The following is a 20,252-nucleotide window of genomic DNA, read 5'->3' on the forward strand; positions in this document are numbered from 1 at the left end:
AACCTTTATGTTAATTGGGTTGCATAAAATAAGGTCAACACAAATTTCACTAATTTTTCCAATTTTATTTATGAACAATTAACAAAAGCCAAAAAAACCTCCATTCAAACATAACCGAGGCACCTTTACAAATATACAAATATATTATTGCTGTCCGCTAACAATAGATTACGAGTTTGAAGCTACGGTTTATTATTAGTTTATGCAGTTTTTTAAATCGATATTCTAACACGTTTCTACTAAACAAATTAGGTTCAAATATAAAAATTAAAGTTACACTTCGTCGTGGGCATTGAGCCACAAAATAATTTATAATGACATCATGGATTATATCTTTTGGAGGAGGTTTATTTTAAAATCTACCTGATATGTGAATGGTTTATGATGAATTTAATTTAATTAACGTTATGTACCTCGATGCCCCACGAATGCTTATTTTGTTTATTTATTCATTAATCTTTTCATAATCGAGTTACGAGAAATTTTGTGAGCTACTCGTTTCCAAATTTTTTTTCTTGGTAAATATTTTCCTTGTGGCCGATTCTTTTAGTACGTATTATATTAATTTAATATAATAATTATTATTATCTGAATATTACAGTTCGATTCTGGTTACATACTTTATACATTTTTGATTGTTTTAAGTTCTTTTTTTCATCCGACACAAACCAGTTTACGTTAATAAGTTACAATTAGTCTTTTTGGAATGTTTTCTTCTTAATATTCTTTTCTTTTTTGTTAAAATTTTTTTTATTCCCTCGAATTTTTTAATAAGTATCTCAGTAAATTGACCATTGCTTTTTGTTCTCAAACTCGCGTCAACGAATACAGATATAAATATAAGTACTTTCAAATTATTACTAAAGCTTCGGTGTCTGTTTAGTATCTTCTAGTATTAATTATGTGTGGAGGACGAAGAAAGGGTTGAGCCATGTTTTATACCACTGCCCTGCTGTTAATCGTATCAAATTCATTTTTTACTTGAATTTTAGGATGTTGTACAAGCTTAAACTAGAAACAAATGTTTATAATTTAATGTTATTACCTGAAGCTTTAATAATAATTAAGTATAAGTTAATGTATTGATTACATTTTTGAATGTATTTTTTTTAATAAACACATGATTAATACAAATAGCATCGATTCAAGTTCTAGTTTTTAAACTACAGTCTTTAATACAGGCACTATTGCACAAAAAAGTCGTTTAGCTATTTTAGTGTACGATTTGTAATTCAAAAAAGAATGTCATGTATAGATTGGAAGACATTCAAAGACCTTCTCGTGTTGTTTTTTTTTGTTATATGCGTTTTATTTTTTATTCTAATCAACTGTATTCATTGACATTTTTTTAAATTAGTCCTCGGCTCATTAATACCATTATTATTATTATTATTATTAATTTAGTGTTATTAATAATACCCCTAAGCTTTTTTTTTTATTTTTTTGATAACAATATCCCTACAATTAAGTATTAATTTTTTTATTTAAAGCTACTTGGCGTAACAAAAAAACATTTTTAAGGCAGGAAATTTACCGCAATTTACTCCTTGGCAGTTTAATTATTTCGTTAAAAGTATTACAATAATAGCTAGTAGGTGCTTTTAGTTCGTTTCAATCGCGACATGATTTCCCACTTTAAAAGTTACGAGTCTATTCCTTATTTTCCTTTTAGGATTTTTTTTTTATTTTACGTATTTGACACAACTTTTACCGTTCTTGTGAAAAAAGATTACACAAAAAAAATCTTTTTTTGCAAGTTTCGTTTACATTGATTCCATTTGCTCAGTCAACTCTAGAATTGGACTTTCGCTGAGTGGCAACAGCGGAGGCCAAGCTGAAGATGGCAAGTGAGGTCCCTAATTTATATTTATTCATTAAAAATAAAGGAATATTAGGTTAATTAATCATTCATGCTGTTAATGGTAACAAAATAATAAATAAATAATAAAAAGTAAATTTTTTTAATGATAAAATAATACGTTTTTTGTACTAAAAATTAAAAAGGGGACATCTCACAGATAAAATACCATAAATAAATTAAAAATAGGTTTTAATTGTTTAATTCTAGATTATTTAATCTTATTGATTTAATTTTAGGAACAACACATGTTAAAACTTAAAAATAAAAACAAGCAAATATCACACGAACTTTTTAAAAGGAATTCATTATAATTTTCTTAGTAAAATAAAATACTATTCCAGAAACGGTACAGAAAATAAATAAACTAAAATAATAAACCATGCAAAAAAAACACTTTTAACCTCCTACAAATGTACCTGATTCCATGTGGATGGAGTTTGCCAGGTTGTGGTTGGAGCTGTGGTTTCAGAGATTTGACAGGAACTCTGCAACGAATTTGGTAGGGCATTCCAAGCTTCGCCAGAACCCTCTACCAAGGCTTGGAAAGCCAATAAGTCTTTGCTCTCTGTATCGTTGAGGGGAGGTAAAGGAGGTAATACCGGCTGTTGTTGTGCAATTTTATAACTGGCTTGTCGCAACATTTGTCTTCTCATAATCGGGAGTTCGTTATTCCCGCTTGGAACTTGATGCGACATCGCGCATTGTTTTTGTAAGATTTGGCGTTTTTGCTGTAACAGGCGATGTTGCATAGCAGTTTGTAAATGTAAAGGTTGTTCCGTGTAACTAAAATTATCTGGTAAACTAATTCGCTTATTGCCTCTACTCGGCTGCAAATATTGGTTGTGCTGTTTTTGACGTTGCGAAATCTCATCGGGATGTTCCCTCGCTTGATATTGAGATTGTAATCGTTGCGCCTCCCTTTGCACCAAATGCATATCTAAAACCCCTTTCGTTTTACAATTTTCGTTCAACTTTTGTGAGTTAAACGCGATTACAGCACCCCCCGCTTCCACAACTTGTTGCGCAACCAACCCATCACTAGCTCTGCGACCTTCACGAAAATCGACGGGGCTTCGTGTTAAAGCCCTCGAAGCTTTATAACTCGACATATGCACCAGAGGATTTTGTTTATTGTGCATCATTAAAGCTGCCGCTCTAGCGTTTATTGAATATCCAGGAATAGGTGATGAAATCGCACTGGAACTCGTTAAAACCGGCTCTGGAAGTGTGCGTTCCTGAGTTGTGCAACTAGGCAAACTACTTGTGAGCTCGCTCGACTCTGAAAGAGGATATTCTAAGCTTTCAAAGTTACTGTCACAACTAAGGTTTTGTGAAAGACTTTTTGATGCGTTAAAATTTGCCGCAACGCCGCTCGATGAACTCGAAGATGCGTAACTTAATCTGGGGGTGTGATCTTCCACATCCGTTTCAACTCCTTCATCCGTTGAACTTGAGTATTGAGTTTGAATCTCACCGCTTCTATAACTTCTGAAACAAATTTAAAATATTAACAACCGTTTCGTCGTTAATTTTAGAAGGTAACTTAATTACCTTCTAAACTCCATTTTTTCGACTTAATAATCCCAATTACCCATTGAATACAAGTGAAAAAAAATAAAGTGAATGGACTAAAAAAGATAGAAAAAAAAAACAAAACGTTCATGCAGGATTAGGATAATAAAATTATTTACCCAGAACAAAATCTGCTTAATGATCCTTTAGTATCGCCATCTAAACTGGTAGTTGCGGAACACATGGCTGTTTGCATAAAAGAATAAGTGTGAACGTGATTTGCAAAATCTCGAAATGGTGGCACTTCGCTTCCGGTTGGAAGAGGAACTGGAGTTTGTTGAAGTGTAGACATTAATTTCGAAGCTTCCGTAGATATATTAAAACTAGCATTACTAGCTTGTTGTAAAATTTTTAATGCATCCTCACTAGTAGTAGCCGATAATAACTTTGCAGCATCAATACCATGCGAAGGAATAGAGGGTGGTGATTCACAATTTCGTGGTGATGAATTCAATTTACTATTGCTAGCAGTTGGGGCCGTCGATGAATGCAATAACCTTCGACAATCTTCACTAGTACTTGCTCTATTAATTTTCCTCATCGCTTGTTCCGCTATATTCGAAGGTCTACGTCGAACTTCTCTCGTTCCTTGATTTTCACCGCTAATCAATTGATTTCTTAATTTATCCAAGAGAAGATAATAAATAGCTGCGTAATGATCGTAACTACCCAAACGGATCGACTCCCTTGTTTTGGAACTATCAATACCCAAACTTTGCATTAACCTTAAAATTTGCTCACTCGGTTGGGCATTAGTTACTGGGACGGATGGAGGTAAACTTGGTGGTACCTCAACTTGCATCCAACGATGTCTTTTTATTTGAGCGACACAGTACCTTTTTGATGGTTCCAATACAAGCATTTTTCTAATCAGAGATTCACAATCTGAAAATAAATCAATTATTTATTAATCTAATCATTCATTTTTATAAAAAAAATACTTTTTTTCAGAAATAATTTAAATAATAGATTATGTTATTATATCAGGTCGACATTCTTTGGTTGATGATAAAGTTAATTTGAAGTTTTTTGAGATGGGATACATAATCAAGATGTAGCTCAACATAATATGAAAATTGCAGTATCATGCAATTTGTACTCGTGGAAATTTATAAGAAATCTGGTGTCAAGAAGCATCCCGTATTTTTGACCTCATAGAATCGAACAAGAAAACCTTAAGGTTGCTGGTCAGCACCTAATAAGATATCAAACAAATTAGAAGAATTCCTGGTGATTCCCAACTTAGTACGTTGTCCATGGAACGACATTTAACTTCCAACGGAGTTGTGTCCACCATTTGATAACGAAAAAGTAAACGAGGAGATGAGAGTAAAGGGTGATTCGGTGGCAGAAACTTAATGCTATGGACGAGGGATTGGAGAAAGTAAACTTGCTTCAGCAATTATGGGGGAAAACGTGGAAGGAACTAGAAAGTATGCAATACAGGTCTTGAAGAAGGAATGAGTTACTGAAATTCCAACTAATTCCAAAAATACAGAGAGGGACAACATTGAATTAGGGATAAATACTGTGTACTAATAACAGGATGATAATGCTTGATAACAAGAGCTATTATGTAGAGAGTAGAAATATGGGGACGTAAAGCGACCAGATATTGGAGGTGGGTATTGAGGTTGGCTAAGGAGATTCGGGGGTTTATACTCAGAGAAGAAATGAAAATAGATAAGGGGAGGGTGGAGGCGGAAGTACTTGATAGCAGAGGGAGATGAGGTTGGTGACCAGATTTAGGTGTGGTAACGAAAAGAGGGTTAATAGATATTAGATAAACGATGAGGAGAGGAGTTATAGACTGTGTGGGGAGAGCTGGGAGTCTTTAAACTATCTGCTGGTAGAGTGTGATGAGTTGAGGAACCAGGTGATGGAGGAGAAGGCCAAAGGGAGGAAATGGGGGATATGATGGCAGCGAGGAGACGTAGAGAGGCGAAACGGTCGATTATCTCCTGAAGTAAGATAGCTAGCGAAAAATGTTAAGATACAAAAGTTTTAGTTCATATAGCACATCATAAACTTAAACTTAACCATTTTCGAGATGTTGAACTTGTTTGGAGTGGCTTTATTGGTGGACACAACATTAATAGACGAAAATTTGACCGCTGAAATGAACCGTTTAGACAATTATTTCCGAGCAATAACAATCCCAATTTACCACCAGAAGAAATATGGTTTCAACAAGATGGGGCGAAGATATGGGGATGAAAAGAGACTAGATATTGGAGGTGGGTGTTGAGGTTGGCTAAGGAGATTCGGGGGTACAGTCGTGATCTTGGGAAATGCACACTCAAGGTCAAGCGCTGTTCTGAGATCCGACATGCCGCTGGCTAAAAAGGCTGAGCCGAGCGCCCACGAGTCAAGAGCTTCGTGTGCGCTCGGCTGAGCCCGTTTAGCCAGCAGCATGTCGGATCTCACAACAGCGCTTGACCTTGAGTGTGCATTTCCCAAGATCACGACTGTACATAGTCAGAGAAGAACTGAAAATAGATAAGGGGAGACACTAGATTTTGGATAAAACTATTTTTGCTATCAATTGGCTGCTTAAAATTGCATATTTTTGCGAAGATCAATAATCCTAATTTAACACTTCAAGGCAAACAGGTAAATGTATTAACTGCTAACGAAAAAATTTTTGATTTCAAGAAAAAAATAGAATTTTGGATAATTTGTGTGCGCTTCAATGAATATGATTACTTCCCAACTATAAGACTTTTTTGAAGAGGAAAAGATTGAAATAGGGCATTGTAGACATTTATTGAATAAGTTCTTCAACACCTGAAAGGCTTAAGTGAAGCTTTTAATGAATATTTTCCGAACGACAGGCAGATTAAATATCTACAAGATCTGTGGATTAAAAAATCATTTATTATCAATACACAACCATTTTTGTATTAATTTTGAAAGTACTTTTTGAAGCAAATAAATATTATTTAAAATAACTCTAATTTATGTTGCGAATTATTTACTTGTACATTCATTGCATTAAAATCTTTCATTAAAAAAATTGAATGATGCCAGGGGTTCCATAATAACTCATCAAAAAGTTTAAGAAACGCTGGTCTATCCTATCAACACTACCCATTGTCAAATTACAGTCCATCGCAACATTGGGATTGCTTACTGTTGTATTCCTCTTTGTAGTTTCCACAGAATTGGTACAAAGATTATGTCCCGTTGATCTTTCCATCTGACTTTTCCTATTCTTATCTATTTAGTGTAAAACGAGAAGATCTGCCAATTCAACGGAAGAATAAAAATTATCGATGTTTAGACAGTAAAGATTACATATAATTATAATGGTTTCACTAGTTTCATTATTATTTGCGTTAACATAGGCAAATGGCTATATTGAGACTTGCCCAACCCAACCCAAAATAACCAAACCTAACCCAACCCAACATAACCAAACCTAACCCAACCCAACATAACCAAACCTAACCCAACCCAACATAACCAAACTTAACCCAACCCAACCCAATCATCCTTTGTACAATATAAGACTTTTGTGAATTATTACGAAAGGTATTCAAGATGTTTAAGTGGTTAAGGAGTGTTTGAAGAGCAGGTGAGATATGAAAATAGAGTTATTGATAATCAAATCGATTGTGCATCTTGGACTCCATCCTATATATTCTTGTTTTAAAAGATTTCTAAATCTGTTATTCCTGCTGATTGATAGGGAATTTTATCTTTGATAATAACGAGAATCAGTTTATAACAAATCAAAATAAAATTAATCAAAGTGGCCGATATTTCTAACATACATTAAATTTAAAAATGTCATTAAATTAGGTTATTCATCAATCATTATTTTTATTCGTTTCAAAAAAATTCAAAATCTTAATTATGGAAGATGAAAAAAATTAAATGTCCTCCTCTCCCCCTCCCTATTTTCCGAAAACGAACGGTTGATATCGATGAATCTGATGATTGCGTTGGATGTTCTTCCTTAGTAATTAATGGGAGACTCACAAGTTATGTGCTTAGAGTTCCAGATCGTAAAGAAGCGTTAAATTTTTTTAAAAACGTCTTAGGAATGCAGGTTTTAAGGCACGAGGAATTCGCATCTGGGTGTGGACCGGCATGTAGGGGTTTTTGCGGGACGCTTTGGAGTAAAACAATGGTCGGGTATGGGCCGGAAGATAGATTTTTCGCGTTTGAAATCGTGTACAGTTATAATAACGAAAATTACGATGTAGGAAATGATTTGTGTAGTATAACCATTAAAGGATGTGAATGTTTGAAACAAGCGGCGAAGAATAATTGGTCTGTAAGTGAAGGGAACGTATTAGTTTCGCCGGGTGGATACAAATTTATTATAGTTCAAGAGCCTTTACCAAGACTTTACGACCCTATACAAAAAATTACTTTAAACACTACCAATATGAAACAAACGGTGAAATATTGGAACGGGGTTTTAGGGTTAAACATATGTTCTTTGGATCATAAAAAGAAATTATGCGGATTTTCTTTCAAAAACAACGCATTTATCCTGGAATTTCAAGAAATCGATTCAAATATATCTCACGCAGACACTTTTGGAAGATTAACTTTTACTTGTCCTTTATCTCAACTATCCAAAATAGAACGAAACATAACCCATTCGAAACATAAAATCATCACCCCGCTTACCACTGTTAAATCAAACGATAAAGAATTATATCGCATAATTGTTTTAGCAGACCCAGACGATCACGAACATTGCTTTTACGACGAATTATCATACAAAAGAATATCGAAATATAACCCTGAAGCAAACGCTATAGTTAATCGATATATTGAGTTAGAAAGTGGTTCAGCAACGAAAGAAACTTCAATTGACGATAAACCCGAAACAAAATCGGAAGAAACAAAAACTGACACAACAGAAGTTGTACAAGAAGACACTCAAACAACACAAATTGAAGATGAACCTATTCAAATACAACCAGATGAAATAATAATTATCCCAAATGAACCAATCGACGTAGAACAAGAAAATGAAGAACAGTCACATAATACATTAAAAACTCTAAGTAACACAAGTCCAATTTATAGATTAGAAGATTTTCAAGCCGATGAAAACCTCCCAAATGAACCAATCGACGTAGAACAAGAAAATGAAAAAAGTACAGATAAGGAATTAAAAACTCCAAGTAACACAAGTCCAATTTCTATATTAGAAGATTTTCAAGCCGATGATAACATCCCAAATAAAGCAACCGACGCCGACGTAGAACAACAAGAAAATGAAGAAAATACAGATAAAGAAATAAAAACTCCAAGTAACACAAGCCCGACTCCTAAATTAAATGATATTAAATCGGATGAAAATTTCCCAACTGACGTTAAATTAGAGTTAGAAAATGAAGAAGAACAACGGGGAAAACACACAAACCCTTCTATTTTGCCATTAACGGATGGTGATGATATCCCTCCATTGGAAGATACAATAAACGTCGATGAAGAAAGCAAAATACCTGAAACGGCCGATGCAACACTTGAAAAAAGAGCAACTCTTCAAATAAAAACAGAAGCTTCCCCACCGGTACCAATGACACAACCTGGAAATACACCTCAAGAAGTTTCATATTGGGCTACAACCGATACTGTAGAAACGGATGAAAAAGTTGAAAATACGAACCAGAAAGGGTCTAAAGAAAGTGTTCTATCTGAAAGTAAAATGACTCCAAAGTAAAATGACACCAAAATAAAATTTAAAAAAAAATAAGCTGTATTTTGTAATTTAATTTCTTTAAAATAAATTGTATTTAATTTAATAGTATGACTTGTTGTTCTTACCGGAACTCATAAAATAAGGAATCCGGAATCGGCCGGATAGGACTCTATCACGAAGGGCTTGGAGAGAACAACCGTCGAAAGGTAGGGCTCCGCATACTAAAACGTATAGGACAACCCCTAAACTCTGAAATGATAAAAAATGAAAATGATAAGAATATGCAAAATAAAAATTTTTTTTATGGTTTTAACTTACCCAAATATCAATTTCCGGACCGGTGTACTTTTTGCCCTCGAAAACTTCTGGCGCTGCGTAAGGTGGGGAACCACACCATGTAGATAGTTGTCCCCCGGTTTTAAAATAATTCGAGAACCCGAAATCGGCAATTTTAATTTTATTGTTACTGTCTAAGAGGAGGTTTTCAGCCTGGAAAATTACAATTTTGATATACAATTTTATAAAAATGTGTTTAAAAAAATAGTTCTCATCAATTATTTGGAATCAAGGATTAATTTTGTTAAGGTTATGAATATATTTACTAAATTGTTTTTTAATGAAGTAAAATTTCTCATTTTCTTTAAAACCAGTTTCGAAGAGATGTGTGGCTAAATCCGAAAGTTTCTAGTTCTAGATCTAGTGTTAGTTCTAATGCTAGTGCTAATTGTACATTGATTATTGTACATTTTTATTGAAGTAAAAGTAGAACTAACACTAGACCTAGAAGTAGAATCTTAAGTTTGGTATACCTACCGAGAATTTAGAATGAACCAATTTATCACACCAACGGTAATGTTAAATTTTTGTATGGTTGAGCTACCCGAGCTTTATATGTACGCTTCTGCTTGCAGTATGTAGTCCTCTGACAGCATTATCTAATCATTTTCTAACAGTATCTAGTCATTTCCAGCAGTACCTAACCTTCTATTAGCAATGTCTAATCTTGCAAGAGCAGAATATAGTTTTCTGCCATCAGTATTCAGTTTGCAAGCAGTATCTACTCATCTATTATCAGTATATACTCATCTATTCGCAGTATCTACTCATCCATTAGCAATATCTACGCAGAAACAAAAACTGACACTTTATTGGATAAGTATTTATTTATACAAAGTTGATTCGTAACCGTAAAACGTAAGTTTGGTATACCGAGAATTTGGTATGAACAAATTTATCACACCCACAGTAATGCAAAATCTTTTTATGGTTGAACTACCCGAGCTTTATATAACACTATGTACGCTTCTGTTTGCAGTATGTAGTCCTCTGCCAGTATTACCTAATCATTTCCCAACTGTATCTAGTCATTTTCCAGCAGTACCTAATCTTCTATTAGCAATGTCTAATCCTGCAAGAGCAGAATATAGTTTTCTGCCATCAGTATTCAGTTTGCAAGCAGTATCTACTCATCTATTAGCAGTATCTACTCATTTATTAGCAGTATCTACTCATCTGGTAGCAGTATCCAGTAGATATTTTTCGATACCACGTTTAAATTTAAAAATTTTTCGCCATTAAAAAAATTAAAACAAGATTGACCAAAATGGCCGATTTTCAAATCTACCAACATCAAATAATCAAAATTACTAAAAAGATTTGATTAATATCATTTTTAAAGTGATTATATCGTAATTTCATTAATTAATATTTTCAATTCGTCGTATTAAATTTTTCATTAATTGATTTACATTAAAAGATTGTAAACTCAACCTACATAACTTAAAAATAATTTTTTTTTGAGATAATATAAACAAGATTAAGGTTATTTATCACAAAATACATGCAATATTACTTTATCGAAATGGTGTCGATATTGGTCATTAGACCTAGTAGTAAGTATCGATCGAACTCCATAAATTTCCCGACGTCGAACCAAACAAGTGTACTCGAGATATCGCCTATCTACCTATACTCGGGTAAAAATACTAAAAAAAGAACCAAAAAGGTGTTTGTCGTTGCGAAAATTTTTGGGACAAAAACTTTTGATGTTTCCCTCTATTTTTGATTAACGGGTTTGTTTTGAAAGTTTGAGTAATAATTTAGTGTTACCGCAGGAAATCGTTTATCAAACTGAAAAACCGAAATCCGATTTCGTTTAAAAAGTTTAGTTCAAAGTATCCAATCATTTTTGTTCCGTTAGTTGATTTTGTATCTTTTTTTCTTTTGATTTTTTTTTGTCTAGTTTATTCCGCTGTGTGACGCTGCCGTCGGTTTCAGCATCGATCCTACCCCTCGAAATGACGTCATCGTGTTTCAGCGTAGGTGGTGAGTTAGGTCGGACTCGCGCGAATTGAAAAGAGAAGAAGGATAGAGGATGAACTAAAACTTTACGATTAAGGGTGGTTTGATGAGAACAATACGAACAAACAAACAAAAAAAGAACTCAAGACGATTTTTTTACCTTTAAATCTCGATGTACGATATTACGACTATGACAATATTCAACCGCAGACAAAATTTGCCAAAACTTTCCTCTTGCTTGTTCTTCAGTCATCCTACCATACCGCGCTATGTAATCTGTAAAGATTTTTTTTCTTATAAAAGAATTTAATTTTAGAACTTATTTTTAATTAAAAAGTTAAAGGAGATTTTTTTTTGATAGTTAAGTTTGGTTTAGATGACAGAAAAGCGTAACCTTGATTTCGGTACGCGTTGGTAGCCTCGGTGTGATGCTCTTTCTAAATATACCGCCATTTGGCGGGCGGCCAACTTGTCGCCTAAATAGTCGGGTAAGAATCAAAAGAAAATAAAAAAAAGGGGAAAACACAAATTTAATAGGGAAAAATTCAACTGGTGTATGAATTTGTTAATCAGATAATTTAGTACTTACCAAAAATTTCTCCTTGACTTGCATATTCCGATACTAAATATATCATATTTTTTGTTTCCATAACCTGAAAAAAAAAGAAAATTATCAAAATTATTATATCGTTAAGTTCCAAATAAAAGATTTACCATTTAATAAGATTTTTCTAACACAAAATAAAGAATCGTTAACCTTAGAAGGTAATCTCACTCTAAAAGGGGTTATCACCAGAGGATATATGAAAGATGGGATGTTATCAGTAGATAGGAAGTTGCCCCTGTGACGTCAGAGCTCAATGTAAAAGTATAGGGAAAGTGACCAACCTAAATTTAGTGATTTTAGGATGTAACTAGATTTAGGTTGGTACTAAAAATAACCAGAATCTCAGATCTAGACAGGAAGTAATCCTTCCAATCCTCCTCGGTGCTGGGGCCTGTTACTATAGAACAATTTTATAATATAACAAATTGTGGCTAACTTTAAAGCAATTTATTACACGAAGAATCTAATAATCTTGATGAAATGTGAATACATCCTCCGGGTTATTTTGCAATATAACATATATTCACAACTTTAGTACTCCTCCAGTTACAAGACAAATTTAACCTAGATTTAACACTGTTGGGGTTTATTTATCTTTCTGACTTTTTGAATTCTCAGGTTTGTATCAACAAGAGTAAATGCTTACTAGTAAAGCCGCCGAGGTCATTGACCCGGTCTTCCATCCCATACGCAAATTAGTTGTTGCTGCCTAATTATTTTGACTTCAATCTCAAAAAGCTCTGACTGAACCTCGTTATACTTAATTCAATACACAGGAAGCGGAGAATGAGTTTTTAGTTCCTTTGATTAAGATTTGCTATCGTGTTGGATAAGAAGATGGTCAATCCATATTACCTGCTTATGAAATACACGGATAGATCGTAACCTACACCAATCCGACACTTTCTGAACAAAGTATAAAGCAGTTCTGACATATAAGAAGTTCCCACTTTGCAAAGAAAGCTTACATAAAATGTTGATTTGGTGATTATTTGTGCGATCTTGTTGAGGTTCATTCTCAGTTGGCACAAATTTGGTACTTTCTGTACCTCTTCGGAGTTGTCTAGTACTTTTCTGACGAATATAAAATAAATTTCTGTTTGTAATAAAAATTCGGTAGATGGTATTGTTCCTCACACACTAAAATGCATAGACATGAACTTGATTTTTTAAATAATTTGAGTCTATGCTTGATTCCTAAGATACCAGATGCATCGTGGATCATTACAGCTTGATTTTGAGAGTTGTAGTAGTTTGTTGAAAGCTTACTTCGTCTGTTAAACATTCCACAGAAAGTCGATAAAATCTACCGCTTCGAATATGCGATGAAGTGTCTCTTACGAAAGCAGTAATCCACGTCCCACAAATAGTTGGTCGAAGATCTTCAGTTAGGCAGAGTTGTCGTAAAATGTAACACCGACTCTTAGAGGATTCTATCGGATGGCATTTAACCCTTGCGTTTAGATCCCTCACGAAAATATTGAATATCAAAGAAGACAATGTTGTTTGTAAGCACTTTTGTTAGATGAGGTGGTAGTGCTAGTTCCTTTTTTTGGTTCAGGAGGCCAATACACAATCTTAACTGGTGTGGGAAATGGTATGGTTTTTGATTTGGGGTTTGTGACAACGGATTTAGTCTCACATTGAGATGTTGGAGAGACAAGTTTTGGAAATAAAGTATTCTTTTTAGTGTTTTTAGGAAGTTATACATCGTTGTACTGCGTAGCAGTTTTGTAAAACGTGCTCGTAAGCTAGCAGAAATAGCACTGTATGTTTCTAGAAACTTCCCTTTGGTGATGTATTTCAACTCGAGTGATATCTCTGGATTTCATTCCATATCCCTTTGTCATGAACGAATAGCAGGTATGCGGTGTAATTCTGGCGCAAATTCCTTGACGAGTTTTGGATCAACGTCTCCAGACAACATTGCATTTACATTGCTGCACGCAGAATTATGGCTCCTGCTTCTTTCTCCGTTTCTCCATGTCTTCTGAACATCTTCAACATCGATGAGATGATAATAGAAGAAGAAATCTGCGCGTGTTTATTGATTTCATCGATGAAAATGGTTATAGATGTATTAGGAATAGCGTTGTCCTAACCTACTCTTTTTTGAACAGCAGATTGCGGCGTGGCAAGAAGAGCACCGAAGTTCAGCGGTGGTTTATTTCTGGTTCTTCTGATGTTCATCCCTAATAAGGCACCAGTGTAGTGGTTCAACATCTCAAAGAGAAACTCCAGTTTTTGTCAAGTTGTAAAAGAACCACTTCCGGTTTCTTGGGTTCTTCATTTATTTTTGCTTTACGATGATCAAGTTAGAGAGATTCGTGTAAAATAATTATCAGAATCCATTTACATCAATTTAGGTCTACGTGGATCTTATAAAAACTTAACTTGACGTTAATCAAACATTAACCCGTGGTTAGGATCACAAATAAGCAAAAATGGAATAATCGATAAACTGTATCGCATTAATTAAGCCACAACTTTATAAATCTCAATTAGCGCCAGGTTAATTTGAATCAAATCACATAATGATTTAACGGCCTAATTTGTTAATCCAAACAAAAAGTTAATTAACAAAAGACGTCATGCGCTTTTAATAAAGCGAAGTTACAATCAAGATCAAAGTATCATTAAATATTCTATTATCGAGCTTTGATCGACGATTAACATAATGTTAATCGAACGTTAATTGCCATTTAGTATCACTTTATTATTAATTTGTTGCTGTTTAGAATTTGCGAAATTATAATAAAATTTTTATTTGCATAAAAAAATAAAATGAACATGAAACCGTTCGAATAAAATTATTTTTGGCGTCATTGCCAAAAAGTTGTTCATCGATGATGACGTCGAAACAACGTCGCGACGCCCGTCGCTTCGAGGACAGTCAAGTTGAAGGTGGTGCTAACGAACTTCGCGTACAACACCGAAGCGAAGCGGTGCAGCTTCGACAGAGCAACTTCGAGTGTACTACGTTAAAATCGATTTTCAGGGGGATTTCAGAGTATACGCGGGGGCCATCGGCCTTAACCGCCACCGGCACTAACCTGGTACAGTTTTATTATGTGAGGATGGTCGAGCCTCTTCATGATGTCCACCTCACGATAAACCTTCTGAAGATTACTCGCATCCAATTGGGATTTATCAATGATCTTTATCGCAACCTAAAAAAGATTAAAAATTTTTTTTACAATAAATTAATGTTTCAACAACAAACGTGTTTTACGTCAATTTGATATATAATTAATTACGGTTCAATTAGGTTCATTATTGTTATTGTCACCGAACCTTACATTTGTTCATTAAAACTAATCCATTGGTGTTAGAGAAAAGTACAATGTGCGTCAGTCGTGACGTCAATTCGGGCAACACACGAGGTGAAGGATGTCCAATAATCTTTGTGCAAAGGAGTTTCCCCCTCGCATTGAAAATCTCGATAAGGATATTTCTGCTCCAGATCTTTTGTTCGAGGTCTCCCCCGAGAGAGCCGATTTGCGTCACGAGACGTGCAAAAAGCCCATTTTGTTGCTCGTTTTACGTCAAAACGCGGCAGCGACTTGTTACCTTTCCGTTTTGAACATTTTTGATGATTCAACGCTAAGCTAATAATAAATTTACTTTTGAAACGAAACATTTCATATATTTTGCTTTGTAAATTGTGTTATTGATAAAACCTGACTGAGGAAACCAACAGATAACGTTACTTTATAAATATTTAGCATTGCATCATATTTACAATAAAAATATTAATTCCATGATTTTGACGTAAAATTTTTTTAGGTTAAATAAACGTCAAAAAGGTGTAATTTTTTTAAGGTTACGTTAAACGTCAAAATTAACGAATTCTTTAAAAAAATTAAATGTTTGTTTTTCTTTTTGCTCCAAAAGCAAATAAACGTTAACGTTGTTGCATTTTAAAATAAACCGGTAAATTTCTTGTTTATTTTAACACCATTTAGATTCTTTTTTTCTTCGATAACGTTTTCATCGTGATTTCATCGAATACCACTTTATGTCTATTTTTACCTTATCTATACTTATTAAGGGAATTTTTAACACTTTAATTATTACTTCATTAATAAATTAATCACTTTTTTTTCAATTTACTTATCTTTTGTTAATGACCTCGAAATCTTGATAGAATAGAAATGAATTTGACGTAATCCAACAATGAAATTTAAGTCTATTATTTATTTTTCACTTATCGGAGAATATATTAGAAAATGACTTGAATACTAAGGTGATAATTTAAAATTAAATATTGATTTTGATTTTAAAAATTTTTAGGTTAGGTAAACGTCAAAATCGACTTTAATTTTTTAGGTTATATTAAACGTCAAATTTGACGTTTAAATAATAAGAGTGTTAAATGGGAAGAGTAATTTTTCTTTTATAATTTTTATTTAAATCATTCCAAAGTGCAACTTCTAATTTGCCAGGATTATATTTGTATCTATGACGCAAGTGACACGCATTGACGTCACCGTTGGCTTTTAATATTTGAAAGAATCAATTTTTCTAGGAAAGGTTCTAATTGCACGAGCCGCACGTTTTTCCACTTAATTAAACGTAAACGTTTCGTTTGAAATTGTTTTTGTTCTATAACTAATTTGTTAAATAGAAATTGTTACCTCGGTTTTTGTAATTCTATGTCTAGCCAATTTGACCACGGCAAAGTTTCCTTTACCAATGGTCCTTTCGATATCATAGAATCCAACCCTTATAGCCGTCTTCGTTACACGATCTCGCTCACCCATTTTCTCGGTACCTTCTTGTTTTTTTTTTGTAATAAATAAAGCGAAAAACTCTTTCTTGGAGAGATAAAACCGGAAGGAGTTAATTCACATCTCACATTTCACCCCAAAAATTCTCGCCCGATTTCTTTGTACGGCGATGTTCCTTTAGCCGGTAGTTCCTTTTTTCAGACGGATCATACCTCGTGGCGACCGGAACCGCGGATGGCTGATCCACGGCTGAAGCTCGCGAACAACTATGAGCGACTACTAGCAACGAGCTCCCCATCAGCTGTTCAAGCCCGCGCCCGTTTCCTCTCTCTCTATTGAATTCGGGAGCTGAACTTACGTCCAAGGACCTTTAACCAATCGTAGAGCTCTATTATTTTGACGCACGAGAGAAACGTTGGAGGTTGGAGGCGTCGCGCGTCGTGGAGGAGATTGGAGAATTACCTAAAAGAAGAATAATACAAAAAAAAATAGATTAAGAGATACTTATAAACAAATAACATTAATTTTTAAGTTAAAAAATTTTTAGGTTAAAATAAACATCAAAAATGACATTTAATTTACTTCAAATTAAACGTCAAATTTGACGTTTATTAATTATGATTTATAAGGTTATGTTAATGTTAAAATTAACATTGATATTGTATTAATTGAATTCTATTTAAGGAAATCCCGCCAATTATACTAGCTTCATAAAAGGAAAGAAATATTAAGAGAGCAATGTAAACAGAGAGTCCAGGTCGATGCTGACGTTTTATACCCATTTTAATAATTTCCGAAGGCGACTTCAGGGTTAAACGTCTCTAATAAGGATTCGAATTAAACTAAAATTAATTTAGTGATTTATATTGTATTTTGGCTAAATAAAATCTTTTTAGAAATAGAATATAAATAGAATATTTTAGAACACTTTTACAGTTAACCAATTTACTTCTCTATCATCAACATTGTTTAAACTAAAACGAAATCATGTCACATGCGTATTTAATGACGCAAACTGAGCGTAAACACATACTACACACCTTAACGATTCCAGGTACGCGAATTCCGACTACCGAAAAGACATTAGCCAGGCATTTATGGCGATAAAAGGAACGCGCGCGTCAGTGCAAGTGTACTAATTCTAAATAAAATAAAAAAACTTAGAGCTGTTTGAATGTTTTCGAGTGTCCCACAATGAATTCACCATGAGGTGATTTTTCAATCTCTGGAAGAGGAAAATGTCACAAGGACTCAAATAACACGAAGAAGGTGGCTGAGGAGTCACAGGAATGTTTTTATTGGCCAAAAACTCGTTTATTGAAATTGCAGTCTGACAAGGTGCATATCGCAACACCCAGTTGTTTTTGATGTTTGGTCTCACACGAATGACCCTTTTTCAAAGTTTTTCAAGAACCTCTCAGTAAAAGTGTTTTGACCTTGACGCACAAACTGTTTGTGGACGATTCACTGGATATCGAAAAAATAAATCAGCATCTTCGACTTGCTAATTCTTGATTTTTTTGTCGTACTCAAACACCGAAGACTCGTCTCCAGTAATGACACGTTCTAAAAAATGGGGATCATCTTCAATTGATTCTAAACAGTCAAGGCACCTTTCCCTTCTGATATTCTTTTGGTCTTGCGAAAGTTTTTTTGGAACCATTTTTGCGCAGATTTTTCATTGCTCAAAATCTGATGAACGGTGGTGTGAATCAAATTCAACTCTTCCCCGATCATTGTGACTGTTAACCGACGATCAAGATCCCGGATTCTGATATTTTCATCGATTCTTGAAGATGAAGGCCTTCCGCTTCGTGGTTTATCTTCAATCGACTCTCTTCCTTCTGAAAATGAATTAAACTTAAACCACCGAAACACCTGGGCAAAACCCCTTGACAAAACACCGTCTCCGTAGGCCTGCTGAAGTTTTGCAAAACTATCCGTTGCACTGTGCCAAGCTCTGAAGCAAAACCTGATAGCACACCGTTGCTCGAAATTTTTAGAACGCATTACAAAAAACTTGAACATGAAAAAAAATTGCTGCGCGCAACTAAATGACTTTAGCAAGTTCAAACTCGTACTCAAGGCACTTGTCGCTCCTCCAAGTCACGCGTCCCAAGTCCTGCCAGTCTCATTACTAAATTTACACACCTCGTATGTACCTAGTCACTTTGAATATCATTAATTGTAATCGCAAGATAGCTAACTGGAACTAGAAACTAGATTCTTTCTAGTTCTAGGTCTAGTGCTAGTGTTAGTCTAGTTTTATTTGTTATTCAGCGCTAGATAGTTGTATATTTTTATTGAGCTATAACTGTAGACTTTTTTTTAGGACTGTATATAGACTTTTTTGAGTTAAAGATATGATTATGTTTTGTATTCCCCTTCATTAATAATAACTTATATAGTTTTTATGTAAAATAAGGAAAAAATCTGGACTTCTTACATGTTTTGTTAAAAAATTTCATTAAATTACATTTCGGGAGCTGAGATATTATCATTTTCCGGGCTGTATGTAGACTTTATTGTATGACTGTATAAGTATTTAGCCGTGCGTCTTCAGACTAAACCCGAATGTTTCTAGTTGTAGGTCTAGTGTTAGTTCTAGTTTTACACTAGCACTATCACTAGAACTAACACAAGATCTAGAATAATTACCGATATAATATCGGTATCGGCACCACATTTTTAAAAGATCTATAACTATTCCATATTTAATAAACACTAATAAAAATAAAAATTATCTTTTAAATTGTATGACAAATTATGTTTTTTTTTCATGAGAATTAAAACTTCGATCCAAGAATCGGGTCACAATAGATATTTTGTTTTGTTAATTTTACTTCATATAATGGCTTTAATGCCATTAAAAGTTAACCTCTACATGTTGTTTAGTTTGGTTAAAAACCTTCTTTTTTCATTGTCCAACAATTAATAAAAATTAAAAAGAAATAATTTATAGTTGTTTTATTATAAAAAAAAAATGTTGAATGGGTTTGTACTTTCAAATATACAGGGTATATCTAAATTGATGCGAAAGATTTGAAGGGGTGATTTTTCACCGAAAATTAAGGGGAGTCTTTCATATAACTTTTTGGTCAAAACCACTTCTCCAAATTACAGCCCTCTAAAATTAGGAGAAAACTGCAACTTTCTTATCTCTTGACATTTTACATTTTACTAACAAATTGTTAGTTTGATCACAAAAAATAAAATAATGCTGAGATCAATTTGACATAACTTCATTTTTTTGACTAATAATAACCAATATGAATTAATTCACTTGAGCTTGTGTATTATTACTATTTTTATGAACAAACTAACGATTTCAGGAGAAAATGTTAAAAGACAAAAAAGTTGCGTATTGAATCCCACTATTTAAATCAAGTTTTTAACTAGAAAAATATAGAAGCATTAAAAAGTTGATGCAAAGTATTGTAGGGTTGGATTTTCTCACCCCCTTGTAATAACATTTTAGGATTATAAAAATCGTCAAAAAGTGTCATTTTATTA

The 20,252-nt window shown here is 33.8% G+C and overlaps 1 protein-coding gene across 2 annotated transcripts; it reads right to left on the minus strand.

Annotated features, from left to right (window-relative positions):
* Positions 1–44: 44 nt before the first annotated feature.
* LOC111427874 (Salt-inducible kinase 2) lies at positions 45–17,186 on the minus strand. 2 transcript variants are annotated; one of them, XM_023063228.2, is made up of 9 exons: positions 16,647–17,186; positions 15,063–15,179; positions 11,992–12,055; positions 11,563–11,678; positions 9,420–9,590; positions 9,227–9,350; positions 3,553–4,318; positions 2,278–3,349; positions 45–1,856 (listed from the first exon to the last, which is right to left on the minus strand). In XM_023063228.2, exons 1-9 carry the CDS (start codon positions 16,770–16,772, stop codon positions 1,764–1,766), a joined length of 2,649 nt encoding a protein of 882 aa, XP_022918996.2. In that variant the 5' UTR covers positions 16,773–17,186; the 3' UTR covers positions 45–1,763. The 2 variants fall into 2 exon arrangements, with proteins under 2 accessions (XP_022918996.2, XP_022919004.2); XM_023063236.2 differs by having other exon boundaries at positions 2,278–3,346; positions 16,647–17,175.
* Between the last annotated feature and the right edge of the window lie 3,066 nt (positions 17,187–20,252).

Source organism: Onthophagus taurus, chromosome 11 (assembly GCF_036711975.1).
Source record: "Onthophagus taurus isolate NC chromosome 11, IU_Otau_3.0, whole genome shotgun sequence".
NCBI classification, from domain to species: Eukaryota; Metazoa; Arthropoda; class Insecta; order Coleoptera; family Scarabaeidae; genus Onthophagus; species Onthophagus taurus.